We start from the raw sequence: 25,367 nt of genomic DNA, 5'->3' as shown, positions 1-25,367 counted from the left end.
CAGCAAGCAAGTCAACTGAAAGTCGCCAAGAGACATATATACGAACTTATATGGGTTACAGTGATTGTCCCAAAAGCGGAACAAGGCCGGCCATTAAATGGAGAACCAAATTGTAATAAACTATAATGAAAAATTATAAGAGACTTAACTAACCTATATAAGTAATGCAATAATAAATCACTGAAGATATTTCACTCTATCTTCTTGGTGAAAAATAAATCGTATCGTTAATATCATTCTATCTTCTCATCTAATAAATATTTTTAATATAAGTTTATTTTTATGTTAAGAAAAACCATTAGTTCTCAATTTCTTAAACTCGATTTCCTTAAACAAATGCTTAAAAGCTCCCAGCATGCATATCCCTTACCCAGTCACTGCTGTACCATAACGATTTGCACCGACTGTGACTGCTGCTCGAGTGCTGATTTAGTTCAATTTATATGAGCCGAGTGCATTTGGCAAAGCCAAAAGGGTTAGGGTCCTTTGGGTGAGATGGCTGACACAGGACACACGTATTTGCTTAGTTTATTCTAAATGCCATTTAAGCTGCTGCTCTCGACTAATACCCTAATGACATATTTTAATGTCCGCCCAGCCACACATTCGAGTGTCGTAATTCTTAATTCGAAGAGCTCTCTTTTCCACTTTTTCTCCCCTTACATACGAGTATGTGTCTGTATTTGTGCAAGGACTTCTTGCTGTTTGTGTCATTTGATTTATGGGCTTTAAATTTGCCAGCAAATTTTGCATTTCTGGCAAAGCAGATTTGTCGGAAATAAGCAGGAAAATGCTCTTAATTAATAGCATTACCTTAATGGAATGTTTTCAACGGCATTTTACAAAGAAGGCATTAAGTGTGCTTAACTTTAAGGTATTTCACTTCCATTAATTCAATGCCATGCCATCCCATCCCCATTCTCATAAAACCCAACCACTGCGAAATGGTGGGGCGACAAAAATTAAAATTGCAGCAAAATGCCAAAACAAAAGCTCGCTCGCTCGCGCTCGAGGAAGCAATTCATTTATTTAATGTTTCCTGCATTTTATTGTCGTCTAAAGTAAATTTACGACTGCGAAGGCGCAGACAAAACAAAACCCGATTCGCGGAAATGTTTAGTGTGCTCTTCTCTATAAAGTCTTGAAAAGTCAGGGGAAAGAAAGGGGACTTTTTTGCGGCAAGGATATAGACAAAGGCTAGCACCTGACAAAGCATTTCGATTGCGATTTCTGCCGCAGTGCAGAGGAGTTGCAAATATGGAAATCATTTGCTCTTGCTCTGAAAGGTGTACGTTTCCTGTCCACTGAACTTGCATTCACAGACCCCCCCCCCTACTCACACATTCACATTCGCATTCGCATAATGCCCGAAGCTCCCTGCTCAAGATTTTAATGCCACACGCACACACATGGCAAGGGCAATGAAATGAAAGTGCATTCCCCATTTAGACGGAGAAGTTGCAGTCCTCAAAGAGCTTTAAGTTTGTTTGTACATCAGAGGTTGTGCTGGGCATAGATTAAAATCATTTTGTGGTTGCTTATAATTGGTTGGGGTTAAAAATCTTTTTGATGATAGAAACCACACTTATATTCTGTTTTCTCAGATAAGTTTATGTGTGATTTAAGCAGGCAACACATATTTTCCAGTCTTTTAATACTTCTTTAAAGGACATTTCTCCCAGTGCAGTCAACCAATGAATTTCCATCTCATTGGGGACTTAATGCAGCTCTCTGTTTGCCAATTACGCAATGAGTGCGTGAAACGCCCTATACATATACCCATACTATATATATATATAGAGAGAGAGCTAATGAATGCATCGGGCGAATTACGCAGAGTTCCCTTTGAGAACTGTGCAATTAAAGGGACGACTGGCCTCGGGTTCGAGAGTGCATTGAGAGGGCTAAGGCACGATGATAATATTTTGATAACCCCAAAGAGGCTTGCGAAACACAATTTCCATAATACAAATTGCCGACTTATTAGGCCGAGACCCCAAAAGCCCAAAACCCATTGAGTGTGTGTGCGTGTGTGTGGCCCATATAAGCCAGGGCATCCCCACTTGAGCACGAAACCGTGCAAAGTGCCAACTGGCTAACAAACCCTCGCACTCCCTTACTCACGTAATGCCTACGAGGACTTAAGTGCTTATTAACTTCCGCACACTTCAAGGCACAATTATGAAATCGTCAATTTAAACCAGACACGCAACAAACACCGGCACGCCGGGCTCATTTTGGGTTTGGAATGGTCGATGGAATCGGAGGAATAGCTGGCCTAATCGAGTGTCCGACTCTTTGGGGAGGTGGCATAAACACCTCGGTGTCTTTGGGCCACAGCAAATACACAAAACGTGACGCACACCACGGCGTATGAGTAATAACTCTAGACAAGCAGAAAATTAATACCACTTGAGGCCATGGCATGTCAATGCTGTACACCCACTGTACACCCATACACCCACTAAGGTGTAATTTGTCGTCTCCCTGTATTATCCTGGGCCCTCTCTTCCTTTATAAGCCTGTGTCTGTTCTGCGTGAGTGTGTTTTCGCCTGCCCAATGACCCACGCAGCCATTTTGCTCAGCCCAAATGTCCGAAATCTGTGTGTTTACTACCATATTAGTTAGCCTTTGGGCCGTAGCGAAGCCTCAGACATAAGCACCCTTGATAAGCAGAGCGACTTAATTAAATTCTCTCGCAGATGGGCAGGTGGAAATCGAAAACAAATAAAGTTTAATCGGAATTCCATGTAATCGGCTCCAGCATTTATACTGAGAATTGCCTAGGAAATGGATCAACTTTCGGTAAGCCTTTTGATATTCTTCCTTAAAGGTAAAACAGGCAACATCTTCAATTAATTTCTATATAATCTTCTGATAGTCACAGCCAAACTTAAAGAGAAACAAATATTTATAATCTCGAGGAAAGCAAAAATTAAGAAAATCTCCAGATTTAAAGATCGATTTGGATCTCATCAATAAACATTGAATGCTTTTCCATTTCAATAAGGAGAAAGTCAGCCTGCCACACTTTGACAAAAGAAAGTGGCACAAAAGTCATCATCGTCCTCATCGTCGTGGTCGTTGCCGAAGTCAAACAAAGCAACAATGATGGATTCACTTTTAATAAAATATTAAAACAATACGAGGCAGGCGTACTTACCACCCCCTCGCCGATGTGATGGACGGTGCAGGGAACGTGGGCAGTGGCTCCGATCTGGGTGGTCACCACCGTTGAGTTCTCGGTGCCAAAGTACATGGGCGTGCCAAAGAGATTTTCCATGCCGCCCTCAATGCCATTGGTGGCCTCCAGATGGTTCTCCACAGGCTCTGGCCGATGAATTGGTATGGGATATGGTCCGGCCGTATCTTTGGCCTGGATCCGGGAATGAGAATGCGTCTGTAGCACCGGCTCCTGCAGGTGTGTCGGCTGACTGGGCTGGCTTTGGCTTTGGCTATGGCTTTGGCCATCGATCACGTTGGTCGAGTCGAAGCTGGTGATGCTGCTGCCACCGCCGGTTGCGGCACTTTGGGCATACGGCTGGGGCACGGGCACCGGTTCGCCCCCCTTCGACTGTGACATAATTAAATTTTGATTTATATGCCGTACTGATGGCTCACTGCCCGGCGTCGCTACGGTGGAGGCTTCTGTTTTCCCAATGCTTACACCTCCTCCGGCTGTTCCTCCTCCTCCGCCCTCGGCTGGCGTGGCTGATGCTGTGTGGTCTGCGGAGGGGAAGAGACAGAAAAGACGAAGTGACATTTTAAAATGTGTTAATATATGCGCTGTCCGGCGGCGCCGCAACAGTTTGTCGGATAAACAATAACAGCATGAAGTCAATTAATTTGAAAGAGCACGAAGCGCGTGCGTATACGTAATATTTTACAACAGATTTTCATTAGCACGAGCCCAGCGAATCTGCATAAACTGACAGGACTAATTAAGCTACCGACTTTTCAAGCTTTCGTTGAGTTTGCTAACTTACACAACAAGAAAAAATGACAGGTCCTTAGGATTAGGTGGGACTATAAGGTTGAAGGACATAAATCATATTTTAATGAAAACTTTTGACTTCATGAATGGATCTGTGTTGTGTTGATTTAAATAAATATTTCTTTAATCTAAGGATTTTTTAAGTGGGAAAATAAAGAATACTTTCCCTTAATTAGTATAATTTAAAAGTTGCAAGTCTATTTCGCCTCCTCCCATTCCGTTTTAGTCACACTTTCCTATCCACATCTGGAAAACAGGCAGACATTCCACCCGCAGAACAGCAACCACATTACATATTACCCGTTTTGGGTTTCGGTTTTATTTGCACTGCGTAATTTGTGTAAAATTCGTTGGGGCAACAAAATAATAATTCACAATTAAAGATAATTGCTTTTGGCAAACATGCTTGGGTCTTGTTTAGCAGCGGCAATTAGGCTGAATTTGCCAGGCTGTAAATTCAATTATGACAATGCATTTGGGCTCGCTTTTGATTTTGATTTCTTTGCCACAAACTGTGGTGAAAATGTTGGTGTTTGGCTTTAATTTGGCCAGGACCAGTCCGTGGAGACTGGCTTGTCATTGTCCAGGGCTCACACCATAAATATTTCATCTCAATCATTGGAAAATTTATTATGTTTGGCCTGACGGTGATTGAATTTGCCAACCGACCATTAGCCAAGGCGCCTGCATTGAGTGCATTGAATAATGCAAAATTAATTAGTTATGGAATTCGCCTGGGGCCCCGTTTGGCATTGCAGTTTGATCTTAATTAGCACGTTGCTAAGACGCCAGATTTGCCATTAATCGAAATGGTGAAAGGTATTTCCAATAGAATCTCTCACCCTCTGGTGAGCCCAAAAGGAATTTTCCCTTAAGTTCTCTGTTAGACCAGGTATGAAAATCAATTTACCCAGCAGCAGTGACACATGCGAACAATCGAGTCAATCAATGCAGCTTCTTCTGATTGACACCTTAGAAATCGCTTGCTTCTATTGCTACTCCAATTGACATGTGAGAGAGTGTGTGTGTGTTGCCACAGCAATTTGCAATTGCAGCCGCACAACAGAAAGATTCCTGATCCTGGAGGTCAGCCAGCTCTCGCAGTTCGCATTTTGCACTTTGCGGTTTCTGTATTGTTATGCTGTGGTCCTACAACCTTATGAATGCGAAGAAGCTCTCCAGGACCTGTCACACTCAGGGGAATGTTTTTTACTTCGGTTTTTTGGCTTAAATTGCCCTTCACGGGTACAATGTCTTTGTGGGCTTGAACGTCCAATATGCGTTTTTTATTATTATAGAGCTTAGAGTGAAGTAAAAAGTTCTAATAGTAAGGAAAATGATAATGGGAAAAAGCCTTCAAGGTAAGAAAACCCTTCTCTTATTTTCTCTTTATTTTTAAGACTTTTTTCTTAGTGTATTGACTGTCAAGACTTCTTGTCCTGCACGCACAAAACAAACAAATAACCAGCTCGGGACAATGCGATTGCTATTGCCGTCGTTGTTGGTGTGGCTGCTGCGACTGTTGCTGCTGTTGCTGCCTCTTATGGTGCTGATGTTGGTGTTGCTGCTGCTCATTGGCACGCAGAACTTGGCCAAAACTGAATCGTGGCATTTTCGTCACGTTCGCACGTGACTGACTGCTTGCGACATGCAGCTTTTCCTGCCCGGTTTCCCTAGCTTTCCACTTTTCCTCCTCTCCATCCACTACATACGTAAACGTAATCGTAATGGTCGCTGGCGGACCGCAAAACAGCTTCTGAACTAGTTGCCAGTTGTTGTTGTTGTTGTTGCAAGTTGCTGTTGCTGTTGCTGCTGCGGTGTTTGACTGCCTGCCTTTGGCCCACTTTCTACCGTGTAAATTTGCATTCTTTCGATGGTTTGTGCGACTTTGTAATTGAATTTTTCACGGCAAGTTGTTGGCCAGCATCCGGTTGGCTGTTCGTATTTTTCTTGTTTCCGGCGGTTGGGCTTTGGATTTACAATCGGTCCGCATTGTGCAACCGCTGCTACCTGCGCATTGTCAACAGCAAAGAGATTCACGTTGGGCCAAAAATTTCCCGACTCAAAACCCGAAACCCCAAAAACCAAACGAAACCACAAACATGTTGCACCATCGCCATAGAGATAGAACAACATTTTTGGTGGGGATTTGGCAACTTTTCGTTTTCGGCAAAACATTCGCAATTTGTGTGCGTTCGCTAAAGTTTCATTCGTCGTTTGCCTCATGCTCCCATGCTTACCCATGTTTTGCTACGACATTTTAATCAAAAGTTCGCTGCAAGCTGCCTGATTCCCCTGCACCCCCTTAGAGCTTCTTTACCCCCCCTGAGTCCTTCCTGGGCGCAATCCCGCTGCTCAACTAATATCAATGATTTCTCATGTGCTCGTGTCGACGCCCCACTGTGGCAGTCGTGGAATATTTATGCTCCTTGTGACATCATGGCTTGACATTAATTAAGTTTGCTTGCGCTCACACGGCGTATGCGTGATGCCAAATGAACGAGCTCAAAATCCTGCTTTTCACAAGCGAATTTTGAACAAACGATGGATTTGAGTAAGAAAAACAACGGATGAAATCATGGATTTATTTATAAACATTTTTTAAAGGATTTTAGGATTGAGAAATCTTCGTCTTTGTGTAGGAAGATGGCCGAGAGTTTATTAGCCTTAGAATTTCCCATCTAAGACTTCTTGGAATGCTTTTTATTATTTAATGAATTGAATTTCTGCCAAAAAGTAGAGCATAATATCAAAGAAAATGTCAGTAAATGTTAAAGAATTTGTTCTATAATAAATTTAAATAACATTTTAAACTGCAACCTGGGCCAAGCATTAGCTAAAAGTTCGCCTGTCTGATTTGCCATTTGGCAAAATTAAATTACTTCAATGTCTCTCTGCGTTGTCATCAATTAAATTAAAGGCTTCGCATAAAAAGGGACATTAGCAAATATCATTATGATAATTGTGCGGGCTAGCAACATCCTGTGTGGGGACTCATTAATTTCATTTGATTTCATATTTAATGCTACGAACAATGTGCGCATAAATTTCTCTAATTAAAACACAAATAAATGGCGACTACATTTCCGATTGTCCTTCCTTGCAGCATAATTTATTCCATTTGGATCTAAACTAAATTTGCGGTGGCAGTTATTTACAACAATTGACACAAAGTGCGGGCCAACTTTTTACGGCCATCGAGAGTGCACGGGGACAATTGACCATAAAACATCGACTCGCTGCAGTTGGCGAATGTAAAAGTTTTAATTAAATATATTTGGACGAAGAGTGAAAATTTAACAATTAGAGATTTGCCCTCCCAAGGCCAGCTTCAACATATTTTTAAAGTAAACTTTAAAACTTTACAGTGGACGGGGGCCCAGCTAGCTTCATTACGAAACTTTTCCGTTTGAGGAAAAGCGCGCTCGACGTTTTCTGTTTTTATGGCCAAATATTGTTTGTTTGTTGTTACATTCAGAGAGTGTTTGCATTTGACACTTGGCGGTAATTTGTGTGTAAATGCGTCAACTGGCCCCCGCGAATACAACCTCAAAAGCCTGAGGGCCCAGGAAGAAGATTTCCCGGAGTATTTCTGGGAACGTGAAACTTTCCACCATTTAATTGAAATTCTGGAAAATGGCCCCACGCATGCCTGCTTTGTAACTTTTCGCAACTTCTAAGGCAGAAAGTTGATCGTTTCGGCCAAACGATTCACTTTGCGACTGTCATAATTTTGATGGCCGCAAGTGTAAAATCAGATAAGTGCGCCACACACTTGCCGCTGACTATTCGCCCATTTATTTTCCAATAAAGCCCTCGACAGGGGCGTGGCAATCATTAATGTCGCGAATCCAGAACGAAATAGCACTAAGGACCATAGCGCTAGACTCTCTCGTAAAAAGGCATTAAGAGCAAAAGTAAAGTGCCTATTTAAGTTGAGTCATAAAATTGGCTTTCTATCTGGCCGAAAAAGCGAGAAAAAGGGAATGGCAGATGGCAGCCAAAGAATGTCGAAGCCATTTTGAGGGAGACTCTAAGGGCGGGAATTCTAATTTTATTTATTTTATTTCAATTCGTGTCTAAGTGCCCAAGTTGGGGGTTTTACGTTGTGCCCCACACAATATGCTACAGCTCACTCCAAAAGCTGGCAAGTTTTAAATAGTTGCTGGCAGTGGAAGCCCTTGTGGGATATCCCAGCTAATTGAGGAGTCTTGTGAGGGGAAGCTCTTCGAGTCAGGCACTGATGAATCCCTTAAAAGTATCTATTTTTAGTCTCTATAAATAATAGCCTTCCGCTTTCTACATCTACCCACAAACAAGATACCACAGCGGATTCATAAATTATGACAGCTAAATAAAAAAGGTACAAATTCGTCTCAGCGGGTCTTTGTATGAGTCGATGGGAAAATCCCTCATCCAAAGCCAAGTGAAATCAAACGGAAAGGCGGCGAATGGGAAAGAATTCATATAAAAGAGCATAAGTTAAGTGCGGAGTGGGTGTTGGGGAATGTTTTTCAGCATAATGAAGATTTATATATTGAAGAAGACATCGCCGACATTAGGGGGATTTGCCAAATTGCAAGCACGTGCGAATTAGAATGAGAATGCGGTTAGAACCTAAGCCAGGAATCTACGGTTCGGTGGGCACTTTGAATAGTCGAACCTTGTGGCCCTTCAATAAATGTTTAGTATCTGGCAGCGGCGGGAATGTGGCAAGTACATAAAATTAAATTGTCAACTTCCGTAATGCTGGGGCATAAACAGAAAACCATTCGCAGTTGCCCTCAACCGAAAATGTGAGTTGGCCTGCTGACCGAAGTGGCATCAAAGTGAAAATATTATTAAACGAAAAATAAAGCAAAAGGACTCAAGACCCAACACCCAACACCGCAGAGAGTGGGGGAAGACAAAGCAGCCGGAGATGAAGGAGATGAAGGACATGGCCCCGCAAAAAGAAGGCAACTTTTTGGCAGTCCACTTATTTCGGGCGACCAGACACACTTGACAGTTTCCACAAAGCGACCGACGGCGCCTGAAACTCTCGTGGTCGTCTCGTATATAAACTGCTCCCTGTACCGGATGTGGCAAATTTGGTGGCACTACAAGGGACAGAAAATAACAGAACTGAGCGTAATCAAAATCGGAATTGAGCTTAGCTACCCTCTATTTTTGTTCGAAATTGGCAAGGGATATTCTATGCACACGATGAGGTCACTCAAGTTTTCCAGGAAGCCAAACTACGAAAAAAAAAATACAATTCGGCAAAAGTGTTTCTGGGAAACCTAAAAAGGATTTTATGGTCAGTTGGCTTGCACATTGACCGAGGTGACAGAAATCTCTGTCAACCAAAGATGGTTGGAATTTGAATCGATGTGTGGCTAAACTTCAAATGGTTAGTGGGAAGCCTAGCTCAAGAAATATTTGTATTTAAAAAAGAAGATTTTGTGATTTGACAATCTGCAAAGTTGAGTAAGGAAACTGTTATCAAAAAACTAAATACATTTTGCCTAAAAATAATAATTTATAATATTTATTTCTCCATTAAGGCCTCTCGTCATCGCCCATGCTATCCTGTAAACCGTTGAGCATCGATGTAACCGCTTTCCCGGCTTTCCTGCTTTCCCAGATCCTTCCACCTTCGGCACTTAACTTGACAGCAACGTCACATTTAATGCCCTTGACGTCGTCTATTTAAGTTCAATTTATTTGCGCCCAGGCGGCTAAGCGAATGCCGTTGATCGATTCTTGGGGAAATGTCCGCTGCCAGCAAGTGTAAAGCTGCACAAGCGTGTATCCAGAAGGTCCTTTTTCCCTTTTCCCTGCCATCCCATCACCCATCCGCCGCGTTGACACTGGCGTTGACTTTGCCGAGATTGGGCAAATCTGGCCATTGCCTTTTTTAACGTTGTTGTGGTGGCTCCTTTAGATTTTTCGCCTCCGAATGTTTTTTCTCTGAGCTGTCACATTTGTCCCTTATCCATTTTATGCCGCTGACATTTCTCACTAAGCCCAAATAGAAAACGGGCTTACAGCTTTGAAAGGATGTCCGCAAACGGAAAGACATCGTATATATCGAATTTAAAAAATATATTTTTGGTTGATTTGCTTGTGGCCATAATGCCATCAGGTGAGATGCCTTCTGCTGTGATTTCAGACTGCTGAGCGCATTTTGTGGCAATTAAACATGCTCTCTGCCACAAATTGAATCCTGCGGTTCGATTGCTTTACAGCGATGGCAATCGTTTGAAGTGTTGAGTCCTCAGTGACGAATCCATTGATTCCCCATTTGGCCAAGCTTACATTTTACATACATGCATGCATAATTGTTGGGGAATATTTCAGTAAACAAAAACCAATGTTGCCATTCCGGGCCGAGGCTAACTAACCAACTTCCGGCCTCAGCATTTCAAGTGCACTCCAATGGAAAGCTATGTGTGTTTCGTAGGTTTGCTTATTGCATAAAATACGCTCGATTAAATTGTTACTGCTAATGGAAATCTAATCTGTTCCGAGAACATGCAAATCCACAGGGATGCGATGTGAAATTCTCAAATAATTCACTGATACAAATGGTTGGCATACGGAAAACATCTTTTGCCAACTTAAAACCTGTCTGTGTGTACGTCTGTATGCGTTTGAATTACTCAAACAACAGCTGCAGTGGCCGAAAAGTTTACCGCACTGACACACTGCGTATACGTAATGCGAGTTTGCTCAGCTCAAGCTCGGAAAGTTTCGACTTCTGCAGATTGTTGTGCGTGTGTGTATTGGACAGTGTTTATATGTACTTTTCAGCTATTATTTAAACAAATTGACTTTAATTTAACAGCAGGCGACTACTGGCACTTTGCATGATTTCCGACCATTAAAACCTGTCGACTGGCAACCGACGACTGACAGGTGCCCTACGATTGCGACTTACTCGAGCACAGTTGTATTTCAGGCAGTTCGTGCCACATAAACTAATTGCAGTTGAGTGCGGAAGTTGCTGTTGCAATCATTTCAGCTTAAGACGAAACTTTCAGTGGTTGCGCACATGAAATGTTGATAGAAATACCCATGTTAAGGTACCATTCAAGAAATGTGCACGCGGAGAAAAACGTATGCCCCCAAAAGTATGCAATCAATCGGAATATTTAAGGAGGGATGTAAAAGTACGTTGAATATTTGATAAACGAAAGCATTTCCTTCAGTTTGAATGAGAATAAAAGCTCTTGCAGATGAAGACCTTGAAAGAGTGAAAGTTCGAAATGTTTTTATTTAAAAAATTCAATAAAGAATAGTTTCCCTTTAACAAATACTTAATTGGAAGTCGAAATATTTAAAATCAAAATAAAAAGCTAATAAAAATATTTCTAGGGAAAGTTTTCCCTGCGTGTGGTCCTCGGTGAGTTGCAATCTATTGGCAATTGTTCAGAATGCCACAACAGCACAATCACATGAGGAAAACATTTCATTTTCCGAGGGAAAAGTTTGCTCGACCAGTGGCCATTGTTGGGCTGCTGCTTTCACCAACTCGGTGGCGACTTATTTAATTTGTTTTGTTGCCGCCTGCTGTGTGCACCTGAGCAGGTATTTTGTTGGCTCTTCATGATTGCCGCTGCATTGCCTGATTGAATGCACTTCTGACAGCTTAATTAACAAATCAATGGATTGCCCGGATTTATGGGTATTTCAGTTTATCGTGTCATAAATCTTATGACAGCATAATGACTTATAATTTATAATGATTGCACATTTATTATTCTTCAGCCTTGGAATTAATAATGTACGAGCGGCTAATCAATCAATCGATTTGGGCTAATTTCACCCATCCAACGAGTGAGAGAGAGAGGGTGGGGAAAAGGGAAGGCCTTAACTATCTGTGGAAAATGTCTGGCATTTGTGTAGGCCAAGGGCAACAGCTGCAAATCGCTAGAGGGTCCTAACCCACTTGGGCCAGAAACTTTTCCACTTTCCTGTTTACGGCCACGCCCCCAAACGGCTTCTATGCAAATGTCCGGACTTGGAACTTTCCTACCCCTTCCCCCTCTTCGGAGAGATACTGAAGATGGAGAGAGAGAAAGCTGCAGCTTGGAAAATTGAGAAAATTAATTTCATTTCAAGATTTACTTCTTTGAAATTCTATTTGCGTGGCAGCAGCACCACCCACATTTTCCACCCACCTTCTTCACCCGCTGGCCATGTACGACAACATTTCAACAAGAGAAAACATTTTTTTGTTGCTGCCATTTTGCTGCCTTGGCCGCGTGGCATAAATTTATGAACGGCAAAACATTTCCACATGCTGCCTCTGATTCTGGCTTCTGATTCTGATTCCGCCTTTTGGCATGCCAGCAAATCTGCGGCAGCAGCAGGAAATATTCAATCTATGCGGCATGTAGGAGCCGAGCAGAGTCCTGACTCCGAGCTCATTGTTAAAGCAAAGTCAACTGAATAAATGCAAAGCAGGGCAAATGAGCGTGCTTGCTTCTTGGCTTCCTTCATGCCCTTTCAAAGGGTATTTGGTTTTCTGACGGGAGTTTGATTTGCAATTTAACAGGTTATATTCATGTATTTAAATTGGAATAAATGTAAAAATATGAAAGAGTTGGGATTTATTTATAGATAAAATATGCAAAATCCAATTTGTCGCTTTTTTAGATATTCAAATAGAGTTATATTTAATTTTTAGGATTTGGATTTTAAAGATAACACCAATGGCAGTTTTATGGAATTTAAGAAACCCAACTGAGACTTTTTATTTCCCAATTATTAGCCAAAACATTTTAATTAATTAATGTAGAATATTAAGGGATATATATTTTCAAACTTAAACCCATTCTTATAGTTCCCCATCATCTATATTCCAACCATATCCATAACACACAGCTACCATGGGAATAAATGTATTGGAAGGGGATTCCCAGTTAGGGTCTATAGAACTAGCCTTTCTTTTCTTTATTTTTAGGGGTGTTGTTAGTATCTCGGCTGGCTGCTTGGATACTCGGTTACACAGTATCTAATGACAGAATTTGTTGTCCCAGTCGGAGTCTTGCTGTCATCATCATACTTGCCCCCTACTCCAGCATCTTCTTCATGTTCTTGATACCATCCTCGGCACTTCTTTTTCTTTGGAGGGGTGGGACATCTCAAGCTTCAGTAACAGTATCATTAGGCAGTCGCTGGCGGCTCTGTGTGTTAAGCGTTATCATTTGTCCTTGAGCTGGTTCAAATGTGGCCCGCTCGCCGAGTTTGGCTTTCTGCGGCGGAATCGCGTAAATTGTGCCCCAAAGATTAAAGGCAACAATGGCAACCACATCCTAGTCAATATGCCCCGACCCTCTGTTCAACACCATCTTGTTGTTTCTTAATTTTTGCTTGGCTAGCAGCCGGCAAAATGTTATCTCTGCCGTTCTGTGTGTGTGTTCATAATTCCGATGTTGTGGTGTTCGTTGTGTTGGTGCGTCATTCGAGTGAAATTTAAGCAGCCCAGTCATAAATTATACTTGTGGCCCAGCCACTTTCACTTCGACTTTCGCCAAAGCTCGCGCACACAAATATTTGCATACTTTTAGGAGGCGGTCGGGGGTGTGGCCATGGCTAACAAGTCTCAATACGTTCCAGTTCATAATCACAGATCTTGCAGGATGGAACCACAGCGAATCGCTTCAATGTTGCGTCACTGAGCCACCGAATTACCCAGCCATTGAGCCGCTGAACCACCCACGCACTCCCAAATGTTCATTGCCAATAATTTCGACGGCAATTTTCATAAATTAGCCTGTCGCTTCTTTCGCTGTCTCCCCTTCTTGGCCAACCGCCTCCGAAAACTGTCAACTACTTGAACTGTAATCCAAATTGTTACGCAACGCCAAACTCAAACATACTTATTTATGCAAATACAGTGGAGTGTCGGTAAAAGAGATTCTTAGGGAGTTCAAATAAATTAAGAGAATAATTTATGTGCCTTTAAGTAGTCCAAAGAAAATTAAATTCTATTTAAATAAATTAATAAATTGAAAATTTCACCTCTCTCTCAATCTTAAATACCAATTCCCACTTATCCATTAACCACTGTACGACCACCACTTCTTCAGCAAACTCATGTTGCTGAATTTATTGAGCTTTAAACTTTAATTTATGTCGAGCAGAAGTACTTTAATGCCTGTAGGCGGTGGCAAACAAGGGTTAAAGCCGCAATGCCAGTGAAAGTGTAAATTATCACGGTAATTAAGTAGGTCTCATACATGGATAGCTCGTTTTTCGACCCCCTCCCCCCCCCCAACCAGCTGTATAGTCAGGCATTTTGGCTTTGGGCCGCTTTGTGCGGCTCATAAATTTATAATTTAATGGAAAACCCACAAAGACCAACCGCAACCTCAGTTCACAGCAGCCAAGTCTTCCAAAAATACGAGCGAAAGTTTAATTTGAATTCGAATTTAGCGAAAAAATAATTATGCCGTCGAATTGTCGAGGGTGGATCCATAAGTAAAGAGAAGTTTCACCCGATTCATATTTAACAGAAATCAATTCCTTTATGATGTGTAGTTTGACCTTTAAGTTGGCGATTTCTTTTATTATATTTAGAATAATAATTAGTTTTCCCCAACTTCCTATTTGATTCTTTTGAATTGACCCTCGCCTATCTATAGCTGACCCCATCGCGAGGGTGTCCTTGACAACTAAACCAGCCGAATGTCCAGCAATTTGCTTCTCCCCATTTTTCTGTTACTGGTCGGCAGGGGAATTGGGAAATTAATTACCACATCATGGCGGGAAAATGGCTGCGCTAGGCTAATGCCTCAAAAGTCATGTCCAACTTTGTGTGCTCTCCGCGTTGTGCCAACTAAAAAGTTTCTAATTACGACCATGAAACCGGGCTGATGGTGGCTATACCAAAACCCACCTTACCATCCAAGCCCCTTCCCTTCTATATATAAATATTTTTTTTTTTTATATTCCCCGTTGATGTTTAAGTTTTTAATAACATTTGCCACGGTGTTTCGTGTTTCGTGTTCCGTGTTTCGCGTATTTCTGTATTTTGCTTTTTTAGTGGAGGTTGAGGATGAGTTTTGGGGCAAGGACTTAGGAGCATGTTAATACAGCCAGCTGGCAGGATGGAAGCCATGTAAATGGTAATTACACTTAAAGCCATAATCCAGCTTTATGCCTAAGACTCGCGCCTCCGCTGCTAAGCTCCGGATCGAAGGCTTACGCCGGAGAATTACGTCTCGGAAGAATTTAAGGGTGTGGGTATTGCTTTTTTAGCCCAGCAAACCCACGCGACTCGATTTAATTTCGGCGAATTTAAGTTCACAGGCATAAGATAAATATTCATATGGGTTAATTATATAAATTGTCCAATAATACACAAGCCGAAAGTTTCGTGGAACTTTTAGCAGTTGCGCTAGGAAGTTCGCTGAGGAAATGAAAAACCAGGCGGATGGCAGAGCCAAAGAACTTTCAAGTCTGATTATCCGCATACAAAGGCAGTTGGCTGTTTGGTAATCAGCTGAGCAACTGAGCAACTGAGCTGCACTGAAACAATTTCCAAGCAGCCCTTCGAAAGGAGACTTTTCCCATATGTCCTGGTTTTGGTGGCTCGGAGTTTCGGTTTAAGTAGCGAAGGAATGAGAAGAGATACATGGATGGGACTTCCGCCGGCTGAGCATAATTCCAATGCCATGACGTACTCTATCGCGATGACTCGGTGTCTTACGCATTTGTTTTAAAACGTCGGCTAGGAAGTTGCGACGCCATTTCGCCTTGGATTTTGGCGTCAATGCGCTCGTTGGCATTTAAAAGGCAGACAGTTTGCTCTAGTTGCCTCGACGCGCAATTACTTAGGAACACAGTCCCAAAAATATATAGATACGAGTATATATCTGGCCGTACAACTGTATCTCAATGTATGCTTGCATATTTCTGGCAAAAGTTACAACTTTTCTTGGCCAAAAAAGGAGGAGAGAAAGAGGAAAAAGAACGAAGCGAGTGAGCGAGCAACAAGAAGAAAGTTTTCACTTGAAATTCAAGCAATTGCTTTTGAAAAGTTTCAATTTCTGACAGTGTGTGTATGTGCGAGTTGTTAGGCAAATTCTCTTTATCCTCCACGCGCCAGACCAAAAACAGCGAAAGCTTCAAGCTGGAAACTGAAAACTGAAAACCGAAAACAGAACATCGCTGAAGAGAACGGAATAAAACGGAATAAAACCGAACCGAGTTGAGTTGGCGGAAAAAGAAAAAAAGTTGGTTAATGAAATTGTGTCAGCGGGTTCGGCCTGGCCCGCTTGAAAGGCATCAAGAGTGACATAAAACACAAAACGAAATCAAGCGCGCACTTGAGCCAAATTAATTGTTGGAACAACATTTCCTGTCCCTCCAGGACTTTCCCTACACAGGGGAAAAATGTAAAAGAAATGGTTAAAATTAGTTCTTATTATGGAGAGGGTTTAGTTTTGATTTGATGACATTTTATAAGCATATTTATATGTACAAAGTAGAAAAAGTTAAAAATAATAAATGAATATAAAATCTTCTTAAGAAGACTTAAAGAATATTTCAAGAAGATGGCTCCGAAACTGTAATCCTAGTTAATGAAATAATCATATCCAAAATTTAGCAAATATTTCCTCTGTGCACTCTATCCCTCATCCATTTCGCAACTCTTAACCAGTTTTTTTAAGTTCTGCAAGGCAAAGTTGTAATTACGCAAAAGCGAAAGCCAGCGAGTCACTCAGTTAGCCGGGTACTTGTCATTTTCCTTTCTCTCTCTCTTTTGGCCACTGAACAAAACCAGCTCGTTAGCCAAAAAGTCTAAGAGTCGAGGAAAAAGACCCTCAGATCATAATCAGGCACTCTCGATACGCGATGATGGGTCGGTTTCGCCTGTCTGCGGTTCGAGATCAAACTTGGTGGTTAAAACCGGGAAAAAAGGGGGCGACCAAGACAAAGGTAAATCACAAAACCATTTGCATTCCACTTTCACCACAACTTCGGTTGTTTCACTTGAGGCCAGGTAAGTTGACTCCGGCCTGTCTTTAATAGCCTGCCATGACTCGCCGTATCAGTACAAGAAAGTTGCCTGTTATGGTCAAGCTGACGAAAAAGCTACAAAAGAAACCAAAAAAAAAGTTAAAAAAAATATATAGGGCGAGGTGAAAAGTTGCAAATTGGAAAATCAGGCTAGAAGGAGCTCTGGATGCGAACATCACTGACAGGCAGGGCTGCTAAGTGCAACTAAAAAGTGTCTGAGTGTTGCAGTTTGGCTTGCCCACTTCAGTTCGTTTTTTTTTACATACACATGTGTCACACAGAGAATAATTCTTGTAAATATTTTAAGGATATGTTTGTGGGGCTGCTTTGGGCGGAAAATCGTTTAGTAAGTTGGAAAAGGTTTCTGCAACTCGCTGGAAAGTAAGCGACTAATATTTTATACATTTTCTCTCCTTAAAATATATTTAGAACTTAAGGAATTTTACATATTTGTTTGTGGAACTGCAATGATAATGCTTATAGTTTAATATCGCCTCCATTTTGTTAACGGCGAACCTCCCTTAAATGATTTCTTACTAACCAGCACCAAGTTTCTTCTTTTCAATTTCATAAAACTAACCATATAAGTTGTAATATTCCTTAATTATATTTACTTATGTCACTAAATACCTTCTTCTTAAAGCCAAAACACTATTTCAGCTTTAAGATCACCTTTCTTTTTGGCTCAGTGAACTGGCACACATGTCCATGTCTTCGCATTTGCCATTGCCAAAAGGCGGCGCCTCCTTTGAATTATGTAGAATTTACGTGCTTTCAGCGCTTAAAGTGCAGCCTGTGAGCCCGTGTGTGTACTTTCGGGTGGCAGTGTGTGTGTGTGTGTGTGTGTGTGTGTGGGACCATTAGTTTTTGTGCTGATTATTATGGCTGCCGCAGCGCAGTGTAAGGATACAGGCTTCGGTAACGGAACGGGATGGAGGTGGGAATGAGTATGGGAATGGGTCATGGATGGGCATGTGCCCACGCCCACGTGGTGCTGCATTTGTAACAGGTGAGCTTTATGGCTCTGTTACCGTTGCATTCAACGTGTGGCTGCGAAAGTGTGTATGTGTGTCTGTGTGTGTGAGTGCCCCTGCATGTTTCGTATTAAATTATGCTTGCCAACGCGCTTTCAACCAGCCCACTAGCTTCCCCTTGGCCACATTTTCACATCTAGGCCTTGACCCGAGTCACAGGATCCGAATCCCTGATTGCCTCGCCCTACTGCCCACCTTTTGCAGCTTGTCTGGTTTACTCAAAATTATGATGCTGGCAATGAAGACATATTGGCAAATGCTTCTTGGGCATCCTTTGCTCCGCCTTTTCCTCCTGCTCGTCAATCATCGCGCATCATTAACAAATGCATCCTTTATCCTTGTGTACGGAACGGCTTTCGCTTTGTCATCTGGCACTGTCAATCGATTATCTTCTCCTCGACGAGCCAGGCTCAAATTACTATGGGAACTCACAAAAAATGGTGATGAAGGGAGTTGCCATGGCATTAGCAGGTGATTTATTTACCAATCAAGGGCGGGAAAGGTAAGTTCAAGGCTTTTTAGACTATTTTTAGATAGTTTTTGATTAAAAATAAAGTCTATTAATATCTGTTTTTATAATTTATTCAGGAAAAACAACGTAAGAGCAATAATAATAGCTCAGCAATCTACTTAAAGATCTAAAAAAGTGTTATGATCGATTTTATTCTTAGCCTAAAAGTGATTTTAATCAAATATTAATACAAAATATATATTTGTTCATTGTCAGACTACATTTCCAATTTAAAAACACGCAGTTAGTTGAATGAAATTGCATGCCTATATAACCAGAAGGCAGTCAACTATTAATTTCATTTGACTAATTTGGAAATGTGTGAAAAACCTTTTCAGCTCTTTGCAAGAGCTTTTCTCTCCGGCGTTTCGGGTTACAAAGGGAAAGGAGAAAGGTCTGATATCGGGTCTGTGGCAATTAACAAACGCAGCCAAGAAAAAATCCGAAACAGGCAGCTGGATGGAGCTGCTCCTGCGATAGTTAGCCCAATTAACCCGCCCTAGCCGCAAGTGGCCCACTTATCCCGAGGCAGGCATCAATGGGTTTAACTTTTTGCCCGACTTTCACAGCAATTTCACAATTTCGAACGGAGGTCCTTACACCGGCACACCCAGTTAGTGTGGGTGTGTGGGCCATGAAATTGTCATGCTCTACTAACTGTCCTAACTGAACTGAACTGAACTGAATTGAGCTGAAACTCTTCTACGGAACTGCAGCTGCAAAGTGCAATATGCGACTGTTTTTCAGGCATTTGAGCCACGTGGTTTCCACACAATGCTGCCTCAGTTTGGCGAGGGTGGCAAAACCCAGATTAAATTGAAAACCAGAGTGCAAAACTTTTGATTCGATCTGTCTAATGGAAGACGACGACGGGCCAGGATATTGGAAAAGTTCTTTCAAATTAAATAGACGCTTTAAGCTTATATTCAAATCGTAGACGAAGAAGTCAGGCCATTTCGTTTTTGGCTTCTTAAAAATAAACGTATTGGCAAAAACATGAAATGAAAATGGGAAAGCTAATGGTTAAATGGGAAAATTAATAGGTAATCAGTGAGAATATCTTTTGATTCTAAATTTCTGCATAAATCTTATTCAGATAAATCCAGAAAATCAATACACCCCTTGTTTGCCCATTCAAATGACCGCTTCTAAGAATGACATTAAAAGTGAATGACATCCAAAACGATTGTTAAACATCGCGAATAATTGATTAAGTGAATATTTGCGGAAGGTATTTACATATTTGTGTCGTTTATTTGTCAGGTTCGTTCGATGTTTATATAGCCATCTAAAAATCCTGCGAGGGGGTCTCTACCAGTGACGGGCCACCTCCTCCTGCTTAGCATATATAGCCTGCAGTGCGGCAGAGAAATTTGGAAAATATTTTTTCGGTTACATTATGCAAATATTTGGATCCATTGAGCCGCGGATTTGGGATGCAGCAGAGTAATGCATTTCTAGCGACCCCGTTGGCCTTCAAAATCCCCTGGCTCGATCCACAGACATGCACCGCTGGCATAAAAATATTGATTTATATATGGAGCCTACATAGGGAGGGCATGCTATATGGGCATATCTAGGCACGTTCATGCGGCTGGCTAAATATTAATGCGCTCTAAATAAAAAGCGGCAGGCACAGCTGAAATTGTTTTTTCATTTTAGCCCTAAGCTCCTGTGCATTCTGCATTTTTATTTCTGGCCCTGTTTATTTCTATTTTCATTTTCAGTTTCGGATTCAGTTTGTCTTTTTTTTGTTTTTCTGTTTTTGTGTTTGTGCATTTTTCATTACAACATTGACAGTGACAACGACAACGACAGCAGATCCAGAGTGTGTGCCCCAAAAGGCATGTGTTGGTGTGTGGCATGCAACAATGGTTGCGCTAGATAGTCGCCAGTAGCACTTGCTGCTCTGCAGTGGTGTGTGTATGTGCTCGCTGCCCCTGGGGCCTAACTGTGTGCCTGTTTGTGTGCAAGTGTGTGTGAAGACGTGGCTCTGTTTTCTTTTTTTTTCTTGTATATTGTGACGATTTTACGGAGTACCCCGCGCCCCATTGACATTTTCCCCCGCGGAGGCACGCACAAAATGTGGCCCAGCCGGTGTACTAGTTCCAGATATTGGTGTTATTCGGAAAGTTGCCCAAATCACTGGGAAAAATTAAGTTTTGGAAGTCAAGTGAGGAGGAGAAAGGATCATAAATGCGTTAGAGGAAACTATGAGTTTCTTTCCTAGAGGTAAAAATGTTAGGAAATGGTTAAAAGTAGATTTATATAAATATTTTAAGTCCAATTATACACAACCTTTTCCTAAACACTGTACCAGCTTTTCCCTCAGTGCATTCCCTACCCAACTTCTGGCCTGTTCAATAGGTTTATTCGCATTCCTACTCGCTGTTTGCCCTCCCGAATTGGACAAACCAACATTCTGCTGGTCTCTGTCTTATTGCCGGGCAATTTCTGGCTTTGTTGATTGCTTGACAAATTGCCAGCCAACCATCGAGGGAGATAGAGAGGGCGATACACAGGTTGAGAGAGACAGACAATTGGTGGCAGGTGGCAGGGGGCAGCATTCAGCTTTCAGCTTTCAGCTGAGAGTTGTAGACAAGTGTTCTTGCCGTGCTCGGGGGACTCTTATTGCTGTTGTTGCGGTGTCAGCAATTGACAGGTGATGCACAGGTGATTTCCGCGCTCATCGCCTGACCTGTCACTGCACTCGACGAGCGCCAATGAAATGTAACAAATTAACGATTTTACCGATTTCAACGAATTCGCTTCCTTTGTTGTGGCTCGAATTTATTTCATTTGATATTTGGCCAAATGGCTTGTGACAATATTTCATGCATTACATATCACAGGCAGCCCTAATTAAATTAAATCTTGTTCGTTGAACAACATACATTGAATATTTTCCCGCAAATTGCAATGAATATGAAATTGAAAACCAGTGGAAAAATAAGAGAGAAATATGTAAATTATATGCATCATTATTTTTGCTGTAATTTTTGCGCCAAGTTTTTATGTTGGCTTTCAATTTTGTTTTAGCCAAAAGTCATGATGTTTGTTTGTGTGCATGTGTGTGTGGGTGTGATATTTACCGCAAACGCCGCATGCCGCAATGTATGCTATAATAAAAATAAGTGCCGTGGGTTTTTGCAGCCTGTCAAGGACACGACCATTCTTGATGCGATATAATCCACTTGATGCCGGCATTTTGTTGTTGTTACACTTTATTTTACCCCGTTGTGTTGTTGTTGTTATTGTTGCTGTCAATTGTTTTGCATTTGTGATTGAATTTTGATCAGCGCTTTAATTTCATTTAATTTGTCACTACTGCACTTGGATCTCAATTGGATGACATTGCCTTAATTGAAACGTTTTCCTCCGGTTCTAATTGTTTTTTATTTGGTTTTTGTTTTTGTTATTTGGCCCACACTATTTGGAATTTCTGTTATGTTTCCTTTTGTTATTCCAAACTTAATTAAATGCAATTCCTGCGTTGATTTATGCACATTTTAAGTGACCACATTGCTAAGCGCCATTTGCAATTAACTTTGCATGTTTTAATTAAGCGTTTTTTTTATGTTGCGTTGTTATGCATTGTTTTATTTTTGTGTTTTTTAGCCTTGCTCTTGTAATCCTTTAGTCACATTTTAGCTGGGGGCACGTGGCAGCCATATGCCAGCACACATGGAATTCATCATTTATTGTTTCAGCATGAAAATTCGATCACGTTGCGCATACGCCGCGTAGGTTGACGATTAAAACCGCTTGAAAAAATGCACCGCCGCACCGAACCCGTTACCGTCGTGGTCAAAGTTCAACTGACTGAGCAGCAGCGTGGGAACTCGCTGGTGAGTTGTTGTTTTGCCTTCGGTTGCACGGCTGCTGCTGCTGCTTTTCCTGCTTTTCACTGCCGTTCTCCTTCAGCCGTTTTAGCCGCCTGTCTGTTTACTTTACGCTTTCGCACGCGACTGACACGAGGACCCAAGGAAAATCAGGCAACACCAGCAGCAACATCAACAGCAGCAGCAACACCAGCAGCAGCAGCAACAGCAGCAGCCACGGAAAAGTCTGCACACGCTTCGTGTTTGCTGCTCTCCGGAAAAGTCTTGCTCTCTTTTAGATTTTCTTTTGAGGAAAGTGCCGCTCTCATTTTATAGCATCTCTTGTTCGTCTGAAATGTTTACTTAATTGGTCCACTGAGGGGGAAAGCGGGAAACCCTGACCTACCGACTAAATCAAATCAACTGGGGAATTAAAAAGGAATCGGTAACTAAATTCGTTTAATTAATTATTTAATTACAACTTCTAGTAACTTAATATGTTTTTAAGCTTTGATAAAAGGGAATAAAAGGAAAACATTGGAAAGGCATCATGTTCAGGTTCACGCCATTAAATCTGTTATAAAATATAAGAAATAAAAGTAGCTACTAAATCTCTAAATAGCTAAGAATGATATAAAATTTATTTAATTTTATAAAATTTATAAAGAATTTATATAGAATTTATAAGAAGTTAGAAAAGAACTGATTAAGAAATTATTAATTTACTATAAGAATATAACTAAATATTATTAGACTTCCAAAATTTGTGATTTGAGTTCAAATTATTGGATATTCTTTTATCACTTAGGAAGTTTAAATATTAATATTGCTTTAAGAATTTTATTTTAACTACTCATTTCACTGCGAACTTTATTAAATTGAAGTTAATTTATTATTAATATTCACATTCCTCATAATATTTTTTTTAATTACTTTAAACTAAAACGTAATTTATTGATAGTTTAATAGATTAAAATATTTAATCGCTTCCAAACCGCTTTCAATATTGCCAATGCCTATACAACAGCTGTTACGATTTTTATAGCAAACATTTCTCGCAACATTAACTGTTTCCGGCCGCCTCTCTCTGACTTTCTCTTCCTTGCTGTTTGTGCGCATAGTTTCACTCTCTTCTCTCATTTCTTCGCTTTCCCCACTCTCTCTCTCTCTCTCTTTGATTTTTTTGTGCAGACTTTTAGCCGAGTGCCGAAAGTGTCTTCGTCACACGTCTCGTCACGATTCGGGGACAAACAAAGCGCCAGCAAACCGCTTCAATTTGGGTTATTGTGCTGAAATTAGTTGGGACCAAGTTTCGGGCCCTCAGCTTGGGCGGACTTTCCATTTCAGCCAGCTCACTGCTTTTGCCCAGATTTTGAGGGTAAGCGGAAGAAGCTTGCATACTTTTGGGGCTAGCCAAAAATCTAAGCTGTAGATGGCTAACACGCTTTAGACCTTGTCGAGCACTGAAAGCATTTTCGCGTTGAAAACGTTATCTTACCAGCTGCAATGCCAAATTCCGCTTGAATTCTCTGGCTAACAAGGAAAGAAGGTTGGTTGTTGCGGAATAGTAAGGGAAATGGGATGGCCTTTCAAATGTTTTTGCAAATTTAATCATTGAAAGTTATATCTCAAGGATTGTATGCAAGAAATATGAATTAATTATGAATTTAATTCCCACATTTTGAGGCTAGAAAGAGACAAAAAATATCTTCCTTTAATATTTATTTATTCTGACGTTTACTAACCGTCTAAGAAGACAGATAATCCTTGCTGTTACTCAAATTGCCACTGGAAAATCATAACCATATATCAGGGCAATGAAAACCTGACCATGAAACATCTAGTCCTGTCCATGTGTATGTTAATTCCCCGACCATTTCCCCCTATCTGACACACTGACCCACTCAATCTCACTTTCCGTATCCAGTATCCGAATAAATGGCCAGCAATTTCTGTTTTCTGGCTGAGCATATAAAAAGTTACACTTGCCGGGGACCTTTACTTTTATTTTATGTACCCGCAGCCGCAGATTGCTGCAGCTTTCATTATCTAAAAACAAGAAAATCACAGACAATCAGTTAATGCTGCTCAAGCAAATAAACTCGTCAGGACCAACAACCTAAAGAAAAAAAAGAAAAGCGAGAGTGAAAGCCGTCAGAGGAAGGAGACCAGACAGAGCAAGAAGTTTTCCTTCTCGTATGCTTTTTGTGGATCTCTTTTAGAAAACTCGGGGAAAAAGTTCGTCCTGAGTTTGCCCGTTTGCCCGTTCGTCGGTTTCAGTTTGCAGTCAATGGTGCGTCATTATTTTCATTTATTGGCACAATCAGTCAACGTTTTATTTCCGGAATGTAATTAGGTAAACTGGCAGAGACAAAGACAAACATACACGCCAACACACACATACACATACGCCGGAAATACGCTGACAGATGCAGATGGAGCCAAAGCAAGGAGAAGAAGAAGTTGAAGTATACGAAGAAGATGAGGCCACTTCGAGTGTCCTTTATGGCACAGTAATGCGAGAAGTTTACGCCCAAGTAGAGGCAGCCAGACATCCAGGGAGTTCCAAGGACCCCAAGAGTGTGCATCGTCTGGCCAGAGGCTGCTGCTCTCGGGAACACTGCAGGAAAAGCAAGAAAATCTGTGATGATTTTGGCACATTTCACATAAGATCTAAGTCATTGCTTTAGTAATATTTTGTATAATTAGTGTACATTTTTGATTGTGACTTTTAAACTTTAAGGTGTGAGTAATAATCATTTCAGACATAAGCTTAGAAAATTCATTGGATTTTCACTTCTGCTTTTCTAATAGATTAAAACCTCCTTTCAGTGTAATCTTGACCTCGGCTAGAGCCGTTGAAGTACTCGTCCAACGTATTCCCAAATATAAACACGCAATTATTTGCGTATTGAGTGAATGGCAAATTGCCAGGGGACTGGGATGTTGATAGTGGGCGAACTTCTTCATACTCCACTGAGCGATGATGGAA

The 25,367-nt window shown here is 41.3% G+C and overlaps 1 protein-coding gene across 4 annotated transcripts in view; it reads right to left on the bottom strand.

Annotated features, from left to right (window-relative positions):
* LOC108113115 overlaps positions 1-22,502 on the bottom strand; it is a 35,254-nt gene extending 12,752 nt beyond the window's left edge. For all 4 annotated transcript variants that reach the window (XM_017223613.2, XM_017223614.2, XM_017223615.2 and 1 more), the window contains exons 1-2: positions 21,647-22,502; positions 3,165-3,727 (exon numbers count right to left, since the gene is read on the bottom strand). In XM_017223613.2, the coding sequence (XP_017079102.1) occupies positions 3,165-3,727; positions 21,647-21,761 (678 nt within the window). In that variant the 5' untranslated portion in view covers positions 21,762-22,502. The remainder of the gene's footprint in view (positions 1-3,164; positions 3,728-21,646) is intronic.
* Positions 22,503-25,367: the final 2,865 nt, after the last annotated feature.

The sequence above is a fragment of the Drosophila eugracilis genome, unplaced genomic scaffold (assembly GCF_018153835.1).
Source record: "Drosophila eugracilis isolate 14026-0451.02 unplaced genomic scaffold, ASM1815383v1 contig_90, whole genome shotgun sequence".
Classification (NCBI taxonomy): domain Eukaryota; kingdom Metazoa; phylum Arthropoda; class Insecta; order Diptera; family Drosophilidae; genus Drosophila; species Drosophila eugracilis.
The sequence above is the reverse complement of the archived record's forward strand: the minus strand, read 5'-3'. Positions and strand labels throughout refer to the sequence as shown.